At 36.5% G+C, this 18,671-nt stretch overlaps 3 protein-coding genes across 3 annotated transcripts; all 3 read left to right on the top strand.

The window, feature by feature from the left end:
- The first annotated feature begins 2,640 nt into the window (after positions 1-2,640).
- Positions 2,641-3,918, top strand: LOC129351334 (galactose-specific lectin nattectin-like). Its single transcript, XM_055020214.1, has 6 exons — positions 2,641-2,698; positions 2,782-2,815; positions 3,135-3,222; positions 3,297-3,431; positions 3,517-3,628; positions 3,851-3,918. The coding sequence occupies exons 1-6, from the start codon at positions 2,641-2,643 to the stop codon at positions 3,916-3,918; spliced, it is 495 nt and encodes a 164-aa protein (XP_054876189.1).
- A 1,381-nt stretch (positions 3,919-5,299) lies between these two features.
- Positions 5,300-10,138, top strand: LOC129351266 (myelin-oligodendrocyte glycoprotein-like). The gene is made up of 4 exons (XM_055020161.1): positions 5,300-5,367; positions 6,949-7,305; positions 7,724-7,843; positions 9,122-10,138. Exons 1-4 carry the CDS (start codon positions 5,322-5,324, stop codon positions 9,166-9,168), a joined length of 570 nt encoding a protein of 189 aa, XP_054876136.1. The 5' UTR covers positions 5,300-5,321; the 3' UTR covers positions 9,169-10,138.
- A 1,273-nt stretch (positions 10,139-11,411) lies between these two features.
- Positions 11,412-16,901, top strand: LOC129351333 (butyrophilin subfamily 1 member A1-like). Its single transcript, XM_055020213.1, has 6 exons — positions 11,412-11,547; positions 12,606-12,963; positions 13,856-14,069; positions 14,400-14,464; positions 15,033-15,149; positions 16,723-16,901. The coding sequence occupies exons 2-6, from the start codon at positions 12,621-12,623 to the stop codon at positions 16,899-16,901; spliced, it is 918 nt and encodes a 305-aa protein (XP_054876188.1). The 5' UTR covers positions 11,412-11,547; positions 12,606-12,620.
- The last annotated feature ends 1,770 nt before the right edge of the window (positions 16,902-18,671 follow it).

The following is an 18,671-nucleotide window of genomic DNA, read 5'->3' as shown; positions in this document are numbered from 1 at the left end:
CATTTTCCTCTGCTGCTTTTCTTCTAAAAAAGTTTTTTTATATCAGAGTTCATCGTAGTGAAGATGAAACAAATTTCTCTAATGTTTGTTGAAAGATGAAGATTAGAAACTAACTTGGTGTTTTCTTAATTTAAATATTCCCTCTCATGCTCCGAGGTGTTTCTGTCCTGCTGCAAAGACACTGACTGTGTGCAACAGTTTATCTCCAGATACGTTACTGTTACATTGCTGGTTGGATAATTGAATATTTAATCTCTAACACTAGTTGGCTGGATGGAAATGTGAGAAATAATTTTTATTCTCAGGTTTTTAAAATGCTATGTAATGGGTCCATTTTGCTTTTATTGTAGTTGCATCCAGCTTCATTTTTTTGTGCTCCTACTTTTAGAGCGCGCACTTTTATTATTTATTTATTTTTATTTTTATTTTAATGTTTGAATTGTTTAGTTTCTACACTATTGAGCTCTGGGATGGTTTCCATCCTTTTCTTTTCTCCTGTTTCCTACTGTAGATGTTCATGTTCATGTAAACTTCTGCACTTGATAAATTTTATTTTTAACAAGTATGTGTGTTATGACCTTTTGTATATTTTTGTTACGTTGTAGAATAATTTTCACAAATGTTTGTTCATTTATTCAGAATAAAATGTAAATTGTAATGATCAAAACTGTTTTATTGGGATATCTTGGACTAGACAACAACTTTGTACTTGAATGTAAAATATATTTATTTATCACCAAAAGTGCAATGTCTTCATTATGAGCACAAGGAAAACAAAGATGAGAAAAGGAACCAATAATTAACTGTTGCAGAACCTAGAAAGTTACAAATTATTGAAACCTGCAGGAATCTTATGATGAATAAGATATTTAATCAAATAAAACTGAAACAGTGTTTGTAAGTTTCTTGATTTTGCTGTTTTCTTTAAATATGTTCCTTGGAGCAGCTGCAGGAAGCGGCTCCTCCTCGGCGCCGTTGTGTCTTTGTGAATCCTGAATGTTTTACTGCAGGCTGAACTCATGGCCTCCGGTTCACTGGAAGTCTTTCAGTCATTGGAAATTTGCAAAGAGGAAACTGAATGTTGCTTCAATAAAAGTGGCATCCGCCCCTCTGTCTTCGCCTTTCAGACTATTTACCAATTGACTTGTTTTCAGTGTCACCTCAGTTTTAATTCTACAGCAATGATCAAGAATTATTAAACGAATTTAGTCTTCAGTGAAAATGACATGCTTTTTATCCCCAATTGTGTTTGTTTGTTTATTTCAACAGCAGATATTTGACATCAGTAACAATTAGACTAATCAGAAAAACAAAAACAGGTTTCCCTCCAGGAACGCTAACCTCCACAAAACGACTATAAGAGCTGCAGAAAATTTGAGATTTGTCAAATCAGAAAAAAGAAACTCCAAACATCATTAAAATTACTACAATTTAGTTTTTGGTTTTGCTATTGGATCTTTTCTGCTGTTTTTTTGTGTAAAGAAATGTAGACATTTTTATTCTCGATCCATCTCTGTTTCCTCTCTGGATGCATAATGGCTACTGGACACAGGAAAACAATTTAACAGAACTTTACTTTTGTGACTAAATAAATAAGTTGGAAATTAATTTTTATTTTTATTTTAAATTAAGTATTTGCTTGAGGCAAACAGAAAATGGAACTTATTGCAGTTTTCTTTATGGACAAAAACAATTATATTATTTATAAGACTGTACATTATTAATGTTGTGATAGTGTTTCTCTAAGACTTTCTTGCTTCATTATTATAATTTGAGCCTCGTGTCTGATCACCAGACAGACACAAGGACAGGTCAAAGGTCATCTGTCAAAACAGTTTGATTAAAGGGAGAACGTTTACTTTTCTCTCAGATGCTAGAATTGCCAAATATTTCTTCTCTTTCGCGTCTTGTTGTTTATGACATGTCTTCTACTCCGATTAGGCCGGGTCCATTGTAGGTTGAGGCTAAACTTGAGTTGAAAATCCAGCCAATCAGATCAATCAGGAAAGTTACTAAATGGAAATATGAAGCTATATTTGCATTTTATTTATGGGATAAAAGCTTAAAGCATCCTGACCTCTGGCAGGTTCAGAACAGAATGGCCTTTAGGAAAATCTCCAGACCGTTTGGCCAATCTGATATCTGAGCTGCTGCAGCTTGGAGCTCCTTCAGCCTGGTCATGGTTGTCCTGCTCTCCTCTCACTGCTCTCTTTCTTCCACAGTCACTCAATCTGTGAGGACGACCTGATTAGAGGCAAATGCCTGATTATTGTGCTCAGTCTAACGGGTTCATCTGCGTTTTGCCTTCTCAATAGAAATGGAAAGATAAATATCTTATTTTGATATGTGAACTTAGTTGCAACACTTTAGTTCCTGTTCAACCAGATGTGAACTAACAGTTCATTTCTTTGGAATTTCATTTCCTCATCTTGCGAAAGTAGCAAAATCAGAAGCTCTATAAATATTAAGTGATTCTACAGTGAAGTTAAAGGCGCTGGCTTTCTGAAAAGACAGATCATTCTGCATCAGGTTTGCTGATCAAATTCCTGCTCATCTTTTTTGTGCCATTGTTTGAATGTTCTTGACATGAATGCTTTATTTCAATTTGCCTTCAGCTTTTATATTTCCATCGTCTCCATCATGAAGTTGTTGGCTGTGTTCCTCGTTTTCTCCATGATGGTTGTGACCATTGCTACCTGTGAGTATTTATTACTTTTGAAGAAATCAGAAAGTGACTAAAATACAAGCAGAAACACTAATTCCTGTTTTAAATGTCAACAGCTGTCTCCAATGATGGCACTCCTGGTGATGATCGGTGGGTGTTTTTGTTATGTTTTATTTCCTTAGACTGAATACTCAAACACAAATTCTAAAATACGTTGATCTTCTTGTCGAGTACTTTATTAAAACATAACACATATTTTCTTTTCAGAATATTTAATAGACTTTTATTAAAATGTCTCCACTGTTTTTTGCAAAGCACACATGTAGTTTTGACCTGCACAAGGGTCAGTGTGTTATGTAATTTATACTTAATTTAATCTTACATCATTTTGATTCAACGAAACAATGTCACTGTATAAAGCCACATAAACCTCTTGATCTGAACTCTGAATCCATTTGTTTATTATCAGATCTCCTTCTTGTCCTTTCGGCTGGACTCTGATCAACAGTCGCTGTTTTCAATATGTTGCCAATGAGATGACTTGGGCTGGAGCCGAGGTGACTTCCAACGAGACTCCTCTCTGATTTCTTTCACACATTTCTTTAGCACATCATTATTTGTTTATCTATAGAGAAACTGTCTGTCCATGGGGGCAAACCTTGCATCAATTCACAACATGAACGAGAACCATCAGATTCAGACTCTGATATTTACAGCAAGTCATGAGTCCAATGAAACATGGATTGGAGGCTCTAATGCACAAGAGGTATTGTTACCAGTGCACTTTATTATTTTGAGTATATTGTGAAAGATTGAATGAAATGTATCATCTGCTGAACTCTGTCTTCCAGGAGAGCATCTGGTTATGGAGTGATGGAAATCTATTTAGCCACACAAACTGGTGTCCAGCAGAGCCTAATAATACTAATGGCATGCAGCACTGCTTACAGATAAACTATTCAGGTAAAAGAAAATTATTTTTGAATTGCTATAACAACTAATAGGTAAAGGCTTATTTACTGTGCATGCAAACTTTTTGGTTGATCTACATCTACATTTATTGCAGTAGCAGTAGGAGGATAGGTTAAAAAGCTTTAGTTGATCAAACTTTATAAAAAATGATACTGTGTCAGGTTTTATTAGGATTCTGTGTTTGCGATGACTCATTTATTCCCTTACTTCTAGGTGCAAAGTGCTGGGATGACTTCGACTGTGGTGCCCGTAAACCTTCTGTCTGTGTCAAGACAATGTGAAAACTGTGAGCTTCCCAAAAAGGCCTGATGTGTAAAACAGAACCAGTGGAGAATCAGAGCTGCTGTTTCTGTTTTCCTGCCTTTTTGCACCTTCATAGAAAACCCAAAAGATATTTCTGCTTCTCTACTTCCTATCATTTCTCTCTTTAATGCAACCTAAGCAATGAAGCGACAAGCAAACAGCAGCTGGATTGTCTCTCTGTAATAAAGTCAGACTGAATGAGTTATAAGAAAGAATTTTCTATGCAAAACTTTCTTCTATTCTTTGGCTGAGCAAAAATAAAACTTTGAGCAATCAAACAAGATGATGTGTGTTTTATTCTCAGTCTTTGCTGTGTTTAGTTTTAACACTATCATACACTAGTTATGATGTCATTAGAATTTAAATATCACAGTAAACATGACATTTTGCAAAGTGTTGTCATTACACGTCAAACTGTTGGTCAGTGCTGTAATGCAATGTGTTGTGTTGCTAAGGCATTTATTGATTTATAAACTACCAACAGTATTTTAAAGTGTTTTCTCTCAGTGGAAGAACTTTAGGGCTGGGTGATGTGCTCGATCATCCTGTTTTAGTCAGGCTGCCAGCAGCAGCGTTCTGCAGAAGTAAAGTACTTCATTAAGTAAAGTTATCTTCATTAATTAAAGAAATTAATTCTGTTGATTCCATTATTTAGTCATTTGGAATCCACAACTTTTTCATTTAAACTTAAATAGATCCTCATTGACTAACATATTCTTGATAACATGACACATATTTGCTTAAGTCACAAAGTCCCAGGTCTTTGAAGAAGAGAAAACTTTAGTCTTATCACAACAGCAAACGCTCTCACCAAGCACCACAAAAATAAAAATGTCACAAGTTACAGAGACAACATATCATAACTCGGTGTATAAAATGTCAACTGTTGACAAAATCTACAAAAAATATGTTTTAACAAATCATTTTAAATGTGTGGTGGTTGTAGAAATTGCAGCTATTTAAAGTTCTGAGAGAATTTGGATTTTTGTGAATGTTTGAGAATCATTGAATGTTAAGTTTTTGAGCTTCCACCTCTCCTCCTCCTCTCAGCTCCTTCAGACTAGTGGCAGCAGCATTTAGCAACAGGGACTGCACATCTACAACACTCCTAATAGCGACTGTAAATAGCATCAGTGGACTGGAGGAGAAATGTTGTGAAGGAAGGTCTTTCTTAAAGAGACAGAGCCCAATTTCAATGTAACATGTCATTTCTGTTCAGTTGTTTTACTTCATTGTGCTAGAAAATGGAACCATGTGATATAGATATATAATAGATAAATAGATGATAAAGATGATAATATCCCCTTTAGATGATGTTAGAACCTATTAACATATTATTATGGACTGACAGTAGAGAAAATTCAGTTTATACCACCTGGTGATGTGTTATCTTCTTTGCTTTGTGTTTGGAGCGCTCCTGATCAAAGGTAAGAAAGAAAGCATATTACAACACTTACGTCATAGTTTACAGAACTTAAAATAATATCGAAGTGGTTGGATTTCTCTCAATAAAGCAAGTCTGTTAATAATAAATGATACAAAGGAGTAAAAGGCTTTAAATGAAAATGAAACAGTTTATACATGAATGCAGATTAAATGTATTAAGCAAACAGCAAAAAGAATAAAAACTTAAATTTGGGAATCTGTGGAATCCAGTTTATTTTTTACTAACTGCTCGATGAATTGGTTAAAAAGTTTATTTTCTCTATTTTTTATGTCTGTAGTTCAGTTAAGAGAGTTTAGGTTTAAATTTGAGAGGCTGGGAAGTTTCCAGAAATGATTTAGTAACATAAAGCTGCATGTAGAAACATCTATTTTAAATTGTTTGCTTTCACTTTAAAACCAGACAACTTCAATGGCATGAGTTCAGACCAGGTTACTCAGTAACCAGCTGGACTTTGTCTCAACATGAAACCTGACCAGCTCGTTTTACGGTATAGAACCGGAAATTTCATACTCCAACTTAAATGCTATTATTATGGACTGACAGTAGAGAAAATTCAGTTTATACCGCCTGGTGATGTGTTATCTTCTTTGCTTTGTGTTGGAGCGCTCCTGATCAAAGGTAAGAAAGAAAGCATATTACAACACTTACGTCATAGTTTACAGAACTTAAAATAATATCGAAGTGGTTGGATTTCTCTAAATAAAGCAAGTCTGTTAATAATAAATGTTACAAAGGAGTAAAAGGCTTTAAATGAAAATGAAACAGTTTATTGTGAAGCCAAATCAGATCGTGTGTGTGCATGTATGAAGAAATATCAGGCTTCCTCTAATCTCTGACGGCCAAATAGTTTCACTTTCCAAGCTGCTTTTTGCCTTCTTGCTCATTGTTTGTTCATCCAACTCAATCTAACAGAGTTTGCTCTTCAGTCGGATGCACTTGCTAGGATTTAGGACAGAAGTTTGTCTTTTGTTTCACCTGTACTACAAAAACCACACTTTGATTCAGAAGGTAAGTTCTCTGCAGGCAGTTACTGTAAATCACGTGAACATGACAACGCACTTTCTTCAGCTGCCTTTACAACATGGAGAAAGTCCATTTGGAAAAAACCCATCATCCAGGCCTCTGCTTCTATATTTAGGTAAATGCAGACACACTCAGTGTGCATTCTGCAGAAAAAGTTCTATTGCAATCAATTTTTAGATATAAAATAAGAAAATTGGGCAGCAATGGTTTCTAAATGGAGAATTAAAAATGTATTCGTCTGATAGGGATGTTTTAATGAAACAAAATATATCTGACTTCATTTACACATTAACAAATATTAAATAAAGGAAGTGGAAAATTATTTGTATTGAAGTTACTGTTAATAAAATAATTTTTAGATTTGCCAACTTCAAGGATTAGAGCGATAAAACTTTATATCTGTTCAGAATCTGTTTTTATTTCCTCAGCTGTTTTCCAGCTCAGATATTATTTAACAACATAAAGCAAGTAAACTGTTGGCTAAAGTAGAATAATTCATCATAAGTTGCTTCCTGATGATGTTTGTTGTATTTTACAGGACATGCGTGTCTGTCTGCTCAGCCTGGGCAGGTCGAGGCCTTCACTGCTGGGATCGTCGTTCTCCCCTGCAGACTGAACATCCGTCCCAGTGACTATGTTCAGACAGTGGAGTGGTCCAAACTGGTCGAAGGCCAGAAGCCAGTCGTCGTTTTCCTGTACCGTCACGGCTGCGAAACCTTCGAGATGAAGGATTCCGACTTCGAGTATCGGACGAGCCTCGCCATGAGGGAGGTGAAGAACGGCAACGTTTCGCTGAGGATCTCCGGCGTGAAGCTGTCCGATGGCGGGACGTATCGGTGCCTCGCCATTCAGAACAACGGCCGCAGACAGGAAACCAACGTGGAGCTGCTGGTTGGTGAGTCAACTGAAGTGACCTGTCAAGTTTAAACCAAACAACCATGGCAGAACAGCACACACTTTAAAAATATATCCTCTTTATAACACTGTTTTTAATCTTTATATAACAGAACTGAAGTCTTATTTTATCCTTTATCATGTCTGATTACATCATTTCTGAAAACCACTGTTTACTTCAGATGCTTTTATTTTGAAGTAGCATTATCATTTTGGCCTCTGTTCACAATTTGCTTTCCATCTAAAAGTTCACATGGAAAAATAAGGATTTTAATTTGACATTTTTGTTTGTTTAGTGCTCAATATGAAACTCAGAAGGAAATAATCTGACTTCTGAAACTCAACAGTTCATATCTGGCAACAGTTCTGAACATTTTACTTATATTCTGATCTTAACATAAAGTTTCTTGTCATTCCAGCTTCCTGGGTTGAATCCACCACCACAACCACTCTGATATATGTTGCTTTAACAGTTTCATTTGCCTTTAATCTACTGTTGGTGTCATATCTGTTGGTAACAAAGAAGCCAATGAATTGTGGTAAGTTAATGTTCTTATTTAGCAGAATAAATACGTCAATAACTAAAGTGATGGTATTTCCAGAGAGAGACCAGATGGGGAAATATGAGCAGAAAAAACTGACGTCACACAGGAATTAGGAAAAGAACATTGTAATATGAATTACTTTTGCATATCTTGTTATCAGTTGATAAGAGAAAATATATTTGATTGAATGAGATCTGCTAAATGTGATATTTATCCAAACAGATAACAGAAACCATATGGCATATTGTACAATTTACTTACATCAGTTTTCTGTGAAACTGAAAGAGGATAAATAAAAAATACATATTAGTATCATTGTTGTAACACAGTCAAAATCACTACATACATAATTTTTATGCACACACATATGATCTTTTCATTAGTGACAAACAGAGCAAACTATAAAAATGCAGAACTTCTCCCCAGATCAAAGTGTTTGTAGCAATTTAACTTATAATACTAACAGATGATGTTTCAACAGGCAACAAACAACAAACAGGACTGAGAAACTGCTGCTGATTTTCAGAAAACTGACCAGGAGCGACCACTAGAGGGCATAGTTTAGCAAGAAATAAGACAATACTTAAACAGCTAAGCAATGAACATAAGATAATTTTAAACATAATTTACTCTGAAAACTAGATTTGTTATGTAAACTACTTCTCTTTGAACCTTTTTATAAACACTAGTGGTTGATTAGGAACCTCTAACTGTTAATAACTGATTATTCTTCTTTAAGAGTTTGCACTAAATGGGCTTTTAGTGATTTGTAAGAATCCCCAGATGTGTTTTTTAAAGCTCTAAAACAATAAAAAATTGTTTAAATTTTAAAAGGGGTAGATCAAAAGAGAAATGTAAACTGGAAAAATTAATAGTGTGAATTATAGTAACTTAGAGAAATTATACAAATGGGATAACAGTCTCAACTTCTGCTTCTTCCATTCTGTCCATTTCCTGTCATTCCTCTTTGTGGTTTTGTGGGTTTTTTAATACAAAACGCTTCATACCTCATTCTGCATAGGATACATTTTTTTCACACATTGTCATATTCCCAAAATAAAGGTTTCATCGAGTATTTTTTTATTTATTTTACTTTTTTGCCTTAATCTTTTTCTTTTCTTTTTTGCAAATAAGTCACATTATTTTAGGAAGGTAACAAAATGCTTGTGCCTGGTTGCTCATGTTTTCCTTATTGTTTAAAAAAAACATTCTTAAAAACATTAAATGTTTCTGATGTTTCCATCTGGCTCTTTTCTGACTGTCTGAACCCAGATGGAGAAAAACCATCACAGCAAAGGACAAGTTGGACCAAACCGTGACGACTGACGTCAGTGAATCCAATTCCCTTCTGAACCAGCTGAGTCTGACTGAAAACAAGCAGAACTGCATCTTGGAGGAGCTGCACCACCAGAGGCGCAAAGCGGACACCATCCAAATAGAGGACATCAGTTTCTGGAGCCGTTCGATCTGTCGACACCAACATCCAACAATCAGCCAGAGCTCCACCGGATCGCCCCGGATCCCTGGAAAACCCGATCTCTCATGTCTGATCCCGATCCTGACGCTGAGGCAGCAAACTCACCAGGAGATCAGGAGCCAAACCAGGCCTGTTCCTGACCCGAAACATCTGTCCAAAAACCAAATGCAGAAAAACCTCTCAACTCCTGAATGATCATCGTTCACAAAGCAAGTTAACAAATTTTGTTGGTTTAACTCTGAAGTTGAGGTTAATATATTATGACTGATCTTAAATAAATCGTGTTCCTGAATGTTTCTAAGAAACTGAATGACGGACAGCATGCAGACTTGTTGCCGCTACTTGTTGCCGCGACTTGTTTTGGTGTTTTTGATTTAAGCTTTTGATGGATAAACTTCATGACGATCAGAGTAAAACTCTGAACTGAACAAATGTTTCTTATTCATTTATTGACGCTGAAGTGAATCAATAAAGGAAACCTGAAACTTTTCAAAAACATCTCATGTGGGCGGAGCCTCAAGGTCACGTTATAATATTAGAAAAGGTTAAAAGTTTAGTGAAAAACTTTTCCAAGGTTCTGTAAATATTCAGAATGTTTAGACCGGAGTTAGCTTTAGACTAAGTTAGATTATTAAAGATTGTGAGAATTAAATGTAGCATATTTGAAAAGACAATCTAAATTGTTATTCAATATAAATGGCTTTTAACCAAGATAATAGGCCAGTTTCCTTTCTTTTTTCTTTCAGAAGAATAGGTCCGACTCAAGAAAGAGCAGTTAGACTAGAGTTTTGCAGCTGCGAGTGTTTTGTATTTGCAATGTGAATATCATATTTACATATTTACAACCACAACATTGGGATATGCAAATGGCCATCAAGGAAAAAAACAAAACAATGAAAAAAAAGAAAAATAGAGGAGAAAAGAAAACACAACAAAGGGGAAAAAACAAATTAATCAATCGTTCCCAAAGTTCATCTTACAACTCCTTAGTCCATCCACCCCGAATGGGGATTAATCAGGCTCGCAAACAAGGCGAGTATCCAGGCGTGGTTCACGTCCTGGGTAATGAAAGTCCAATCAAAGAAGGAACAGAGTCTTCTGTCATCAACAGGTGAAATCTTTCTTTGGCTCTAGGCCTCGTCTCATAGCTCACCATCCACCTGGCCTGTTCCGCAGTTTTGCGTCATACTACCGGATCTTTTTCATCTCCCTTTCCGGCTCACAATAATGGGCTCCTGCCAGCTCTGCTCCTTCCAACGCGTTCTACCCTTCACGCCCCTTCGCTTGAGCTAATATACCTACCCGGTAAACTGGAAAGGTACATGTGACCCCAGTACTCAACCGCGATTGGCTAAATGATAATCTCGCGAGAATCACTCATAATACTATTAAAACATCGCGAGATTTGAGGCTAAAAGGCAAAAGAGTAGAAAATCAGAGGAAATGAAGGTTTAAAATTACACTCGGGTTACATAAAGGATATGAAATAAATGTTTGACTCTGAGATTAAACTGAGATTTTGTGGGACTAAATAAGAATTAAATATTTTGTTCTTTTAATAATCTTATAAGAGTAAAAAGATAGATAGATAGATAGATAGATAGATAGATAGATATAGATAGATAGATAGATAGATAGATAGATAGATAGATAGATAGATAGATAGATAGATAGATAGATAGATAGATAGATAGATAGATAGATAGATAGATGATAGATAGATAGATAGATAGATAGATAGATAGATAGATAGATAGATAGAGAGAGAGAGAAGCTGTTATGTCCGACTGCAGTGAAAGCAGCATGACGCACCATTGAATTAAATAACCTATAAATCTCAGTTTTCATGGTTTACCTTTGATTTTATACTGACAAATTGAAACCAAGCACTTCACTACCAGAAGTTAAATGACAGCAGAAGGAGCTTAATGACCATTAAATCGTCACTATTACTGATCAGTTTTAAATGTTTCGTGAGAAATGCAAGAATCTGGAATGATTTTTTTTCCGAGTTACAATGAATGCATCATTTTGTAATAAAGTTTTTTTTTTTTTTTTTTTTTTTTTTTTTTTTTTTTGCGGAAGTCTCAGTTCCTGTCTGGTTCTGATTGTGAATGAATCCCTGCTGCTGTATCTCCTGTAAATAAAGACAGGAACTCCGTTTCATCCTCGGTGATGTATTTGCATCTCTTCCTGGTTGGACTGTCGCTGTTATTCTCAGGTAAGGGGTCAGAGGTCATAAATGTTTTTTTCCTGTAGTTTCAGAGACGATCTGTGGAGAATTTGCTCAGTCATCCGATAACGTCTTTTGTTAGTGATCGATTACATAAAGTTGTATCTATTGATAAGGACCAAGGAGTTAAATGACAGCAGAAGGAGCTTAATGATCATTAAATCGCCTCTATTATTGATTATTGACGAATCAGGAGTAAAATATTGGTTTGTACTCCATGATTCATTTGACTGTGTAAATGTGCGCTAATAATAGTCTATTGTTCTCACCGCAAGCTGTTGCTTTCTCTTTTCCTTTTAAAACAATGTGACGTCAGATGAGATGTTATTCAGATAACTTTATATAAACCTGGAAGCGTAAAAACTAACTGTGACTCAAAGGGTATGAGGAGTTTCTTCTGCTTCCTCTCTATGGCTCTTGACTCCAAGTTCACCACCAGTTTCACAATTTGTGCACAAATTGTGATGGGTTTGGGTTTTATGTATCTATTTAGTCCAAATGTAAACACATGTCCTGTGTTTACATTTCAGTCTGATCAAGTTGTGTCCTCATCCTAATTTTTAGCTCCCTCCACAGATTTCCCTGCTAAATTGTGATTAACCCTGAAAAACCCCTATAGTTGGAGTTTAGGTTGATAATTAATTGTAAATTAATTCATAGATGATTGAAAAATCCCATCTTTACTTTCAGTTTTATTATGCCTAATCAGCCGATGCTGTGGTAACGTTTTTATTTGATGGGGTGTTTACAACACCCCATCATAAAAATGAAGGAGTCTTCATAAACGTCTGGCTGTTGTGATGAAACGTTATTAGATAAATATGACTCTTTTAATGCAAAATTGCACTAAAAGCCCATTAGATGTGTTAACTTGCATTACAAGTGTCATTATTTACTGAATGATATTTCATGACAACATTCATAAAGACTCCTTTATGATCATAACATCATGTTTATGATGATGTCAATAAATGTTTCCGATGCGGCTAATATTTTGGTTTTGTCTGGAAAAGTCAGTAATCTGCTAGTGATGCTCATTTTTGCAGGAGTTTCTTCCACAGATGCTCAATCTAATCAAGTCGATGCTTTTGCTGATGAAGACGTCATCCTTCCCTGCACCTTCAACATCCCAGCTAATGAAGACATTCCCACGGTGGAGTGGTCCAAAGTGGTGGAAAGGGTCCAAGCCAGTAATCGTCTTCTTGTACCGCGACGGCTGCGAGACCTTCGGGATGAAGGATCCAGACTTCGAGTACCGGACGAACCTCATCTTGAAACGGCTGCAAAACGGGAACTACTCACTGAGAATCTCCAAACTGAAGCTGTCCGACTCCGGAACGTACCAATGTTTGGTCATCCAAAAGAACGGAACCAAAGAACAAACACGAGTGGAGCTGGTGGTTGGTACGTTTCTTTCAGTCACTTTTGTTTGGTAACTCCTCTGTTATTGATGGAGAGTTAACGCAGCGCAGTATGTCATTTTATTCTAATAGCATCTGTTAAAATCAAAGTTACAAAGGGCTTCATCTATGATCTTGACAACTGGGGAAAACCTTTTTTGCTGTAAGCAGGAGTCCAATATTTTGTTGTTTTAGAGAAGAAAAAGAATTATGACATGATTTGGACTTATGGGCTCAAATCAGTGACATGCAGTGAGACTCTACCAGCTCAAATGCACCAATCCTCAATCCAACATAGAAGCTGTATTTTAATTCTGATCACACCTAAATAAAGTGTCTAACAACATGATTACAAGAAAGATAAAATAATATTTAATAAGGTCAAATGTTTCATTTGGCTGACCTCTCTTCTGATTAAAACTGATTATTTTACAATGTCAAATATTTCTTTCATTCAGTTAAAAGAAAACAAATGACATCCTTGTTTCTCATTTTTCTTTCACTTTCAAGTATCTGGCAGCTGAAGAGCGTGACCTTGAACGGTTTTCTTCAAGAACATCTCTTGCTTGTTGTGTCTGTGGGGCTCAACACTGCCCCCTGTCAGTGAGGCATGATGCTTTCTGCCTCTGCATTTTCTCTGCATATGGCCGATCAGAAATAAGTCACATTAAATGTATCAAACAGACAAATACATTGGGAATATAAAGACAGACAGCAATAAGTAGTTGAAATACCCATTTTTAAATACCGGGATTACAGGCCCACACTTCACTGTCTCCAATCTATACATATCAGCAAGTAACAGAGGAAACTCTCCCTTTGAGTTGGTGAATTTTTTTCTTTTAAACACTCTTCACAGCAGTGGTAGTGATGGTCTGTAATCTCTGTCTCCACAGATTCGTGGTCTGAGCCGAAGCTTTCTGTGGTTTCTACCGACGGCGGAGAAGTGACCGTTGAGTGCAAAGCCCTCTGCTGGAGGCCAGCGCCGCTTATGACGATCCTGGACAATGAAGGAAACAGATTGACTGAAGAACCGGCGAAACAAGAAGAAGATCCCAGAGGATGTTACAACACAAAGCAAAATGTCACCCTGCTAAAAGCAGTAAGCAGGTGAGTTACCTTTAGAGTCTCTTTATATTCCTGGTTGTGTTTGAACAGACTGACCGATTAATGTGATAAAAGTGTTTTGGAGCATGAGCATCTCTTTTTATGCCAACCACTAGAGGGAGCTAATGCCTCACTGGTGTCCAGAATGAAGGATTTTTACATTATTATTAGATCAGCATTATTTCAATTCGGCAATTAAACTGTTTGTTTCACTAAATGTCTCTAAGATCTACTTGGGCACTTTCAATTTTACTGCAATTCTTTGTGTTGTTAATACCAACATTTCTCAGAAAAAGCTGCTAATTTCGTTACATGTTATTTAATTCATTACAGGGTTTTGTGCAGAGTCCAGCAGACAGAGAGGAATCAAAGCAAGGTGGCAGAAATACTCCTTCCAGGTACAAATATGATAGTTTTCATTTTCAATCATTTTTTAAATGATTTTTCCATCTTAGGCAATAATTTATTTCCTTTACATGATGCTGGATGATGTCAACTTATTAAAACATGCTTTAAACGAGAGATGCATGATCCACTATTAATATCAGTGACAATGTGGCCACTCCATGAGGGCAGATCTATTCAGTCTATTTCTATGCTTTGTGCTCTGAGTGACATCATAGTTTATTTATTTTACATTATATGTAGAATTTCTAATTTCTGAACCATTTCAAAGGTTTGTTGACGTTTATTTTGTACATATTTGACCAACATGATCAGTTTAGTTTATTTTCTATTTGTGTTACTTTGGCTGTTTAAACTCACTAATTGAACTGACTGAACAAATTCAGGATGTTTTTACATGTTTGACCACGAATGCGAAGCCATTGGTTTACTGGTGCAGAGTAAATGTGTTGTTGTCTGTTTTACAAAGAAGAAACAAAAAAAAAGGACATAATACAAATTCTTTAAAAAATAAATCTTGGGTATATTTAGGGCTGATATTTATCACATGTTTCACTGCAGGTCTCTGGAAGGAATCCCACACTACAGTCATTTCAATCTCAGTAGCAACAACAGTGATATTGTGCCTGACGGGTTTTATTTTGTATTGGTATTTCTGCAAGAAACGCTCCAGTTCTGGTAAGTTGTCATTTTAAATCACGTTAAAAAAATACAAATCTATGAGTGAAACAACATGGCAGACAAGCTCCAATAGATTATTTATATATTGTATTATATTTACACACTCACCGGCCACTTCATTGGGTACACCTGTCAGCCAATCACATGGCAGCGACTCAATGCATTTAGGGATGTAGAAATGGCCAAGACTATCTGCTGCAGTTCAAACCGAGCATCAAGACGAGGATGAAAGGTGATGTAAGTGACTGAATGTGTTATGGTTGTTGGTTCCTGACGGGCTGGACCGAGTATTTCAGAAACTCCTGATCTGCTGAGGTTTTCATGCAACCATCTGTAGGTTTTACACAGAATGGGCCGAAAAGAGAAAATATCCATTGAGTCTCAGTTCTGTGGGAACGAACACGTTGTTGATGCCAGAGGTCAGAGGTGAACGGCCAGGCTGGTTGAACTGATAGAACGACAACAGCAACTCATTTAACCACCGATTCAACCGAGGCCTGCAGAAGAGCAGCTCTGAACACACAACATGTCAAACCTTGAGGCGGCTGAGCTACAGCAGCAGAAGACCACAGCGGCGCCACTCCTGTCAGCTAAGAACAGGAAACCGAGGCTCCAATTCACACAGACTCACCAAAACTGGACAATAGAAGATCAGAAAACGTCGTCCGGTCTGGTGAGTCTGGATTTCTGCTGCCACATTCGGATTGAAGGGCCAGAATTTGGCCTCAACAAGAGGAAGCATGAATCCATCCTGCCTTGTGTTAACAGTTCAGGCTGGTGGTGATGATGTCATGGTGTGGAGGATATTTTCCTGGTACTTTGGGCCCATTAGTACCAACTGAGCATCACAGCCTACCTGAGTATTGCTGCTGACCAGAAGACCATGGCTACTTCCATCAGGATAACACACCATGTCATAAAGCACCAATCATCTCAGACTGGTTTCTTGGACAATGAGTTCACTGAACTGGAATGACTCCACAGCCACCAGATCCAACAGAAACCTTTGGGATGTGGTGGGAGATTCATGTCATGGATCTGCAGCATCTATCAGGTCAATATGGACCCGATTCTCTGAGGAATGTTTCCAGTACCATGAAGGATTAAGGAAGTAAAGGGTCCAACCCGGTACTATCAGGGTGTACCTAATAAAGTGGCCGGTGAATGTATAGATGCAGCAGCATAGATCTGCTGCGTGGAGAAGATCTCAAAACCAGCAGCTAACAACCAAAGTATATAATTAATAAATGACATACAAACAATTTAAGAAAAGACATGTAAAAAGGATAAACTTAGGTAAGAAATAACAGAATTAAGACAAAACTGATTCAGATTAAAACCCAAAGAATGAAACTGAGACTTTTAAGTGGTTTTAAAAATGTCTAATGTTTGAGTGGACCTGATATAAAGAGACAGTTTGTTCATAAATTTATTTTATCCAGAGCTGGTGTCAGTTAGATCAGAAATATATGAGAACTGAACAAACCTATTGTTCATTTTTTGACTCATGCAATGACTGTCCAATGAGAGAATCTATGAAACACTGTTGATATTTAATGTTTTCACACAGAGAGAGGGACGAAACTACAGATGACCATCAACTCGGACCAAATCAAAGAAAGTGACTCTCCTGACCCCTTAATCCAGCAAAGCATAACGGACAACAAACTAAACAGCATGAATGAACAAAAAGAAACAAACGATCCTAACCTGAAATTCTTAAACAAGTCAAGTTACTGGAAAACCTAAACATGTCCTTTATTTTCCTGAAAGAGTGGCTTGAACAAGCACATTGAAACACTAGCAGAGCAGATGTCTTCAGTTCATCAGCTCTTCTGGTGCTGCTGTGACCCAATCTGTAAAAATCTGTGTGCCAGAAAAATTCAACCAAAACTTGAAGACATCTGACAAATATGTTTCCAAATAATCTTAACAAAGGCGCATGTTTAATTTTTAACCTAAAGAAAACAAACAGCTTCAATCATGAATTAACTCATTATTTTCTTTGAACAGAATTCATAAAACCATTAAGAAACATGATTCTGTTCAATAATCAGAGCTGATGACTGTGTGCAAATATATGTCAGCCAAATCCAGGTGAAGGTGTTGATTTTTACAGGAACGGTTTCAGAAGGTTTAAGACAGAATATGCTGCACAGCTTACTGAGCAAAGCAAACCTTTTAGAGAAGTTAGAGGAATATAATGCCAGATATTAAGCATTTAAATGTATTTTCAGTTACTTTTTCAATAAGTTTACCAGTTTTAATAAGCACAGACAAAGTTGTGGTCACTGTGTCATGAACACTTTTAGCACCTCTACTGTATTAAAGGCCATTTTAGTTTTTGAAGTTCAGTAAATATAAATCCTGTTGAATGTTGTAACATAAACCTAACAGAGCCATCACTCCTACCTAAATATATTCTTAGCTTAAAACAAAAAAAAAAATCATTGCCTGGTTCCCAAACTAGTGAGAGAAGTTCAAACCAATACATTTTCTGCATTATGCATTGATTGTTCGTTAGTTTAAAACATTAATGACCTGCTGTACATCAGGCTCTGGACGTTTTTAGCTCTCGCCAGCGAGCGTCTGAGTGCGGACTGTCTGAAGGGTCAGTGTGGTTGATGTTTGCCTTTTCTTTAAGGGCTGCATGTTTTCAATGCTCCAGCATATCCACTGGATGAACGGTTTGAATCTTACCCATTCAGTTCTCCAGAGGCCTTGTAATAAAATACTCAGGTGTGTAAAGTTAGAGGGGAATGATTATGGACGATGTCGGCCTTAAAGACTAACTTTGGACGCGTCTGGAAGAAATGCTGGAGTCAAAAGTAACGAACATGAAACTTGTATTTTTATGACCTATCGCATCTTTTTTCTCAGGGATTTATTTACAAGGGAGGAATCACTTGCTGCACTTGAGCCAGTTTGACATTTTTAGAAAGAAAAGCTGGTGACTATTTTTTGTAAATGTTTTTTATTGTAGGAACATATGTATATTTTTATATTTATCTTTACATTATTGTTACTTATTGTAAAGTCTGACATTTGTCATACATGAACTTGAGGAAAAAAGAATGCTATGATTAGCATTATGATGTTATATTATTGCTGACAGTATGCACATGAACCCCTGTCAGGTAAAGTGTTTGGTTGACTGCTCTATTTAAAAACTGTTTATTCCCAATTATTGATGTTTATTTAATTGTGATACTGTATTAATAATGTATTTGTTCATCCATGGTGCTGGTACACATCCAAAGGACACATCCTTTGTGTCCATTTGTTGATGTTTGTTATGTATATGTGTTATTAAGCTGCAGGTTTCTCTCATGTATTTGTTTCTACACAAATGCAAATGAACAAGAATAAATAAAATAAACATTTGGATAAAGTTGCATTTCAAAAGTCAATATATTTTCTCTGGATTTTCAGTTATAGATGGAAACAGCTGAACACAGAACTACAAGTTCCAGATATTTAGCATGATCAGCAAGTTACAACTGATGCAACACCGTAACG

Source organism: Poeciliopsis prolifica, unplaced genomic scaffold (assembly GCF_027474105.1).
Source record: "Poeciliopsis prolifica strain line A6 unplaced genomic scaffold, Auburn_PproV2 SCAFFOLD066, whole genome shotgun sequence".
Taxonomy (NCBI): Eukaryota; Metazoa; Chordata; class Actinopteri; order Cyprinodontiformes; family Poeciliidae; genus Poeciliopsis; species Poeciliopsis prolifica.
The sequence above is the reverse complement of the archived record's forward strand: the minus strand, read 5'-3'. Positions and strand labels throughout refer to the sequence as shown.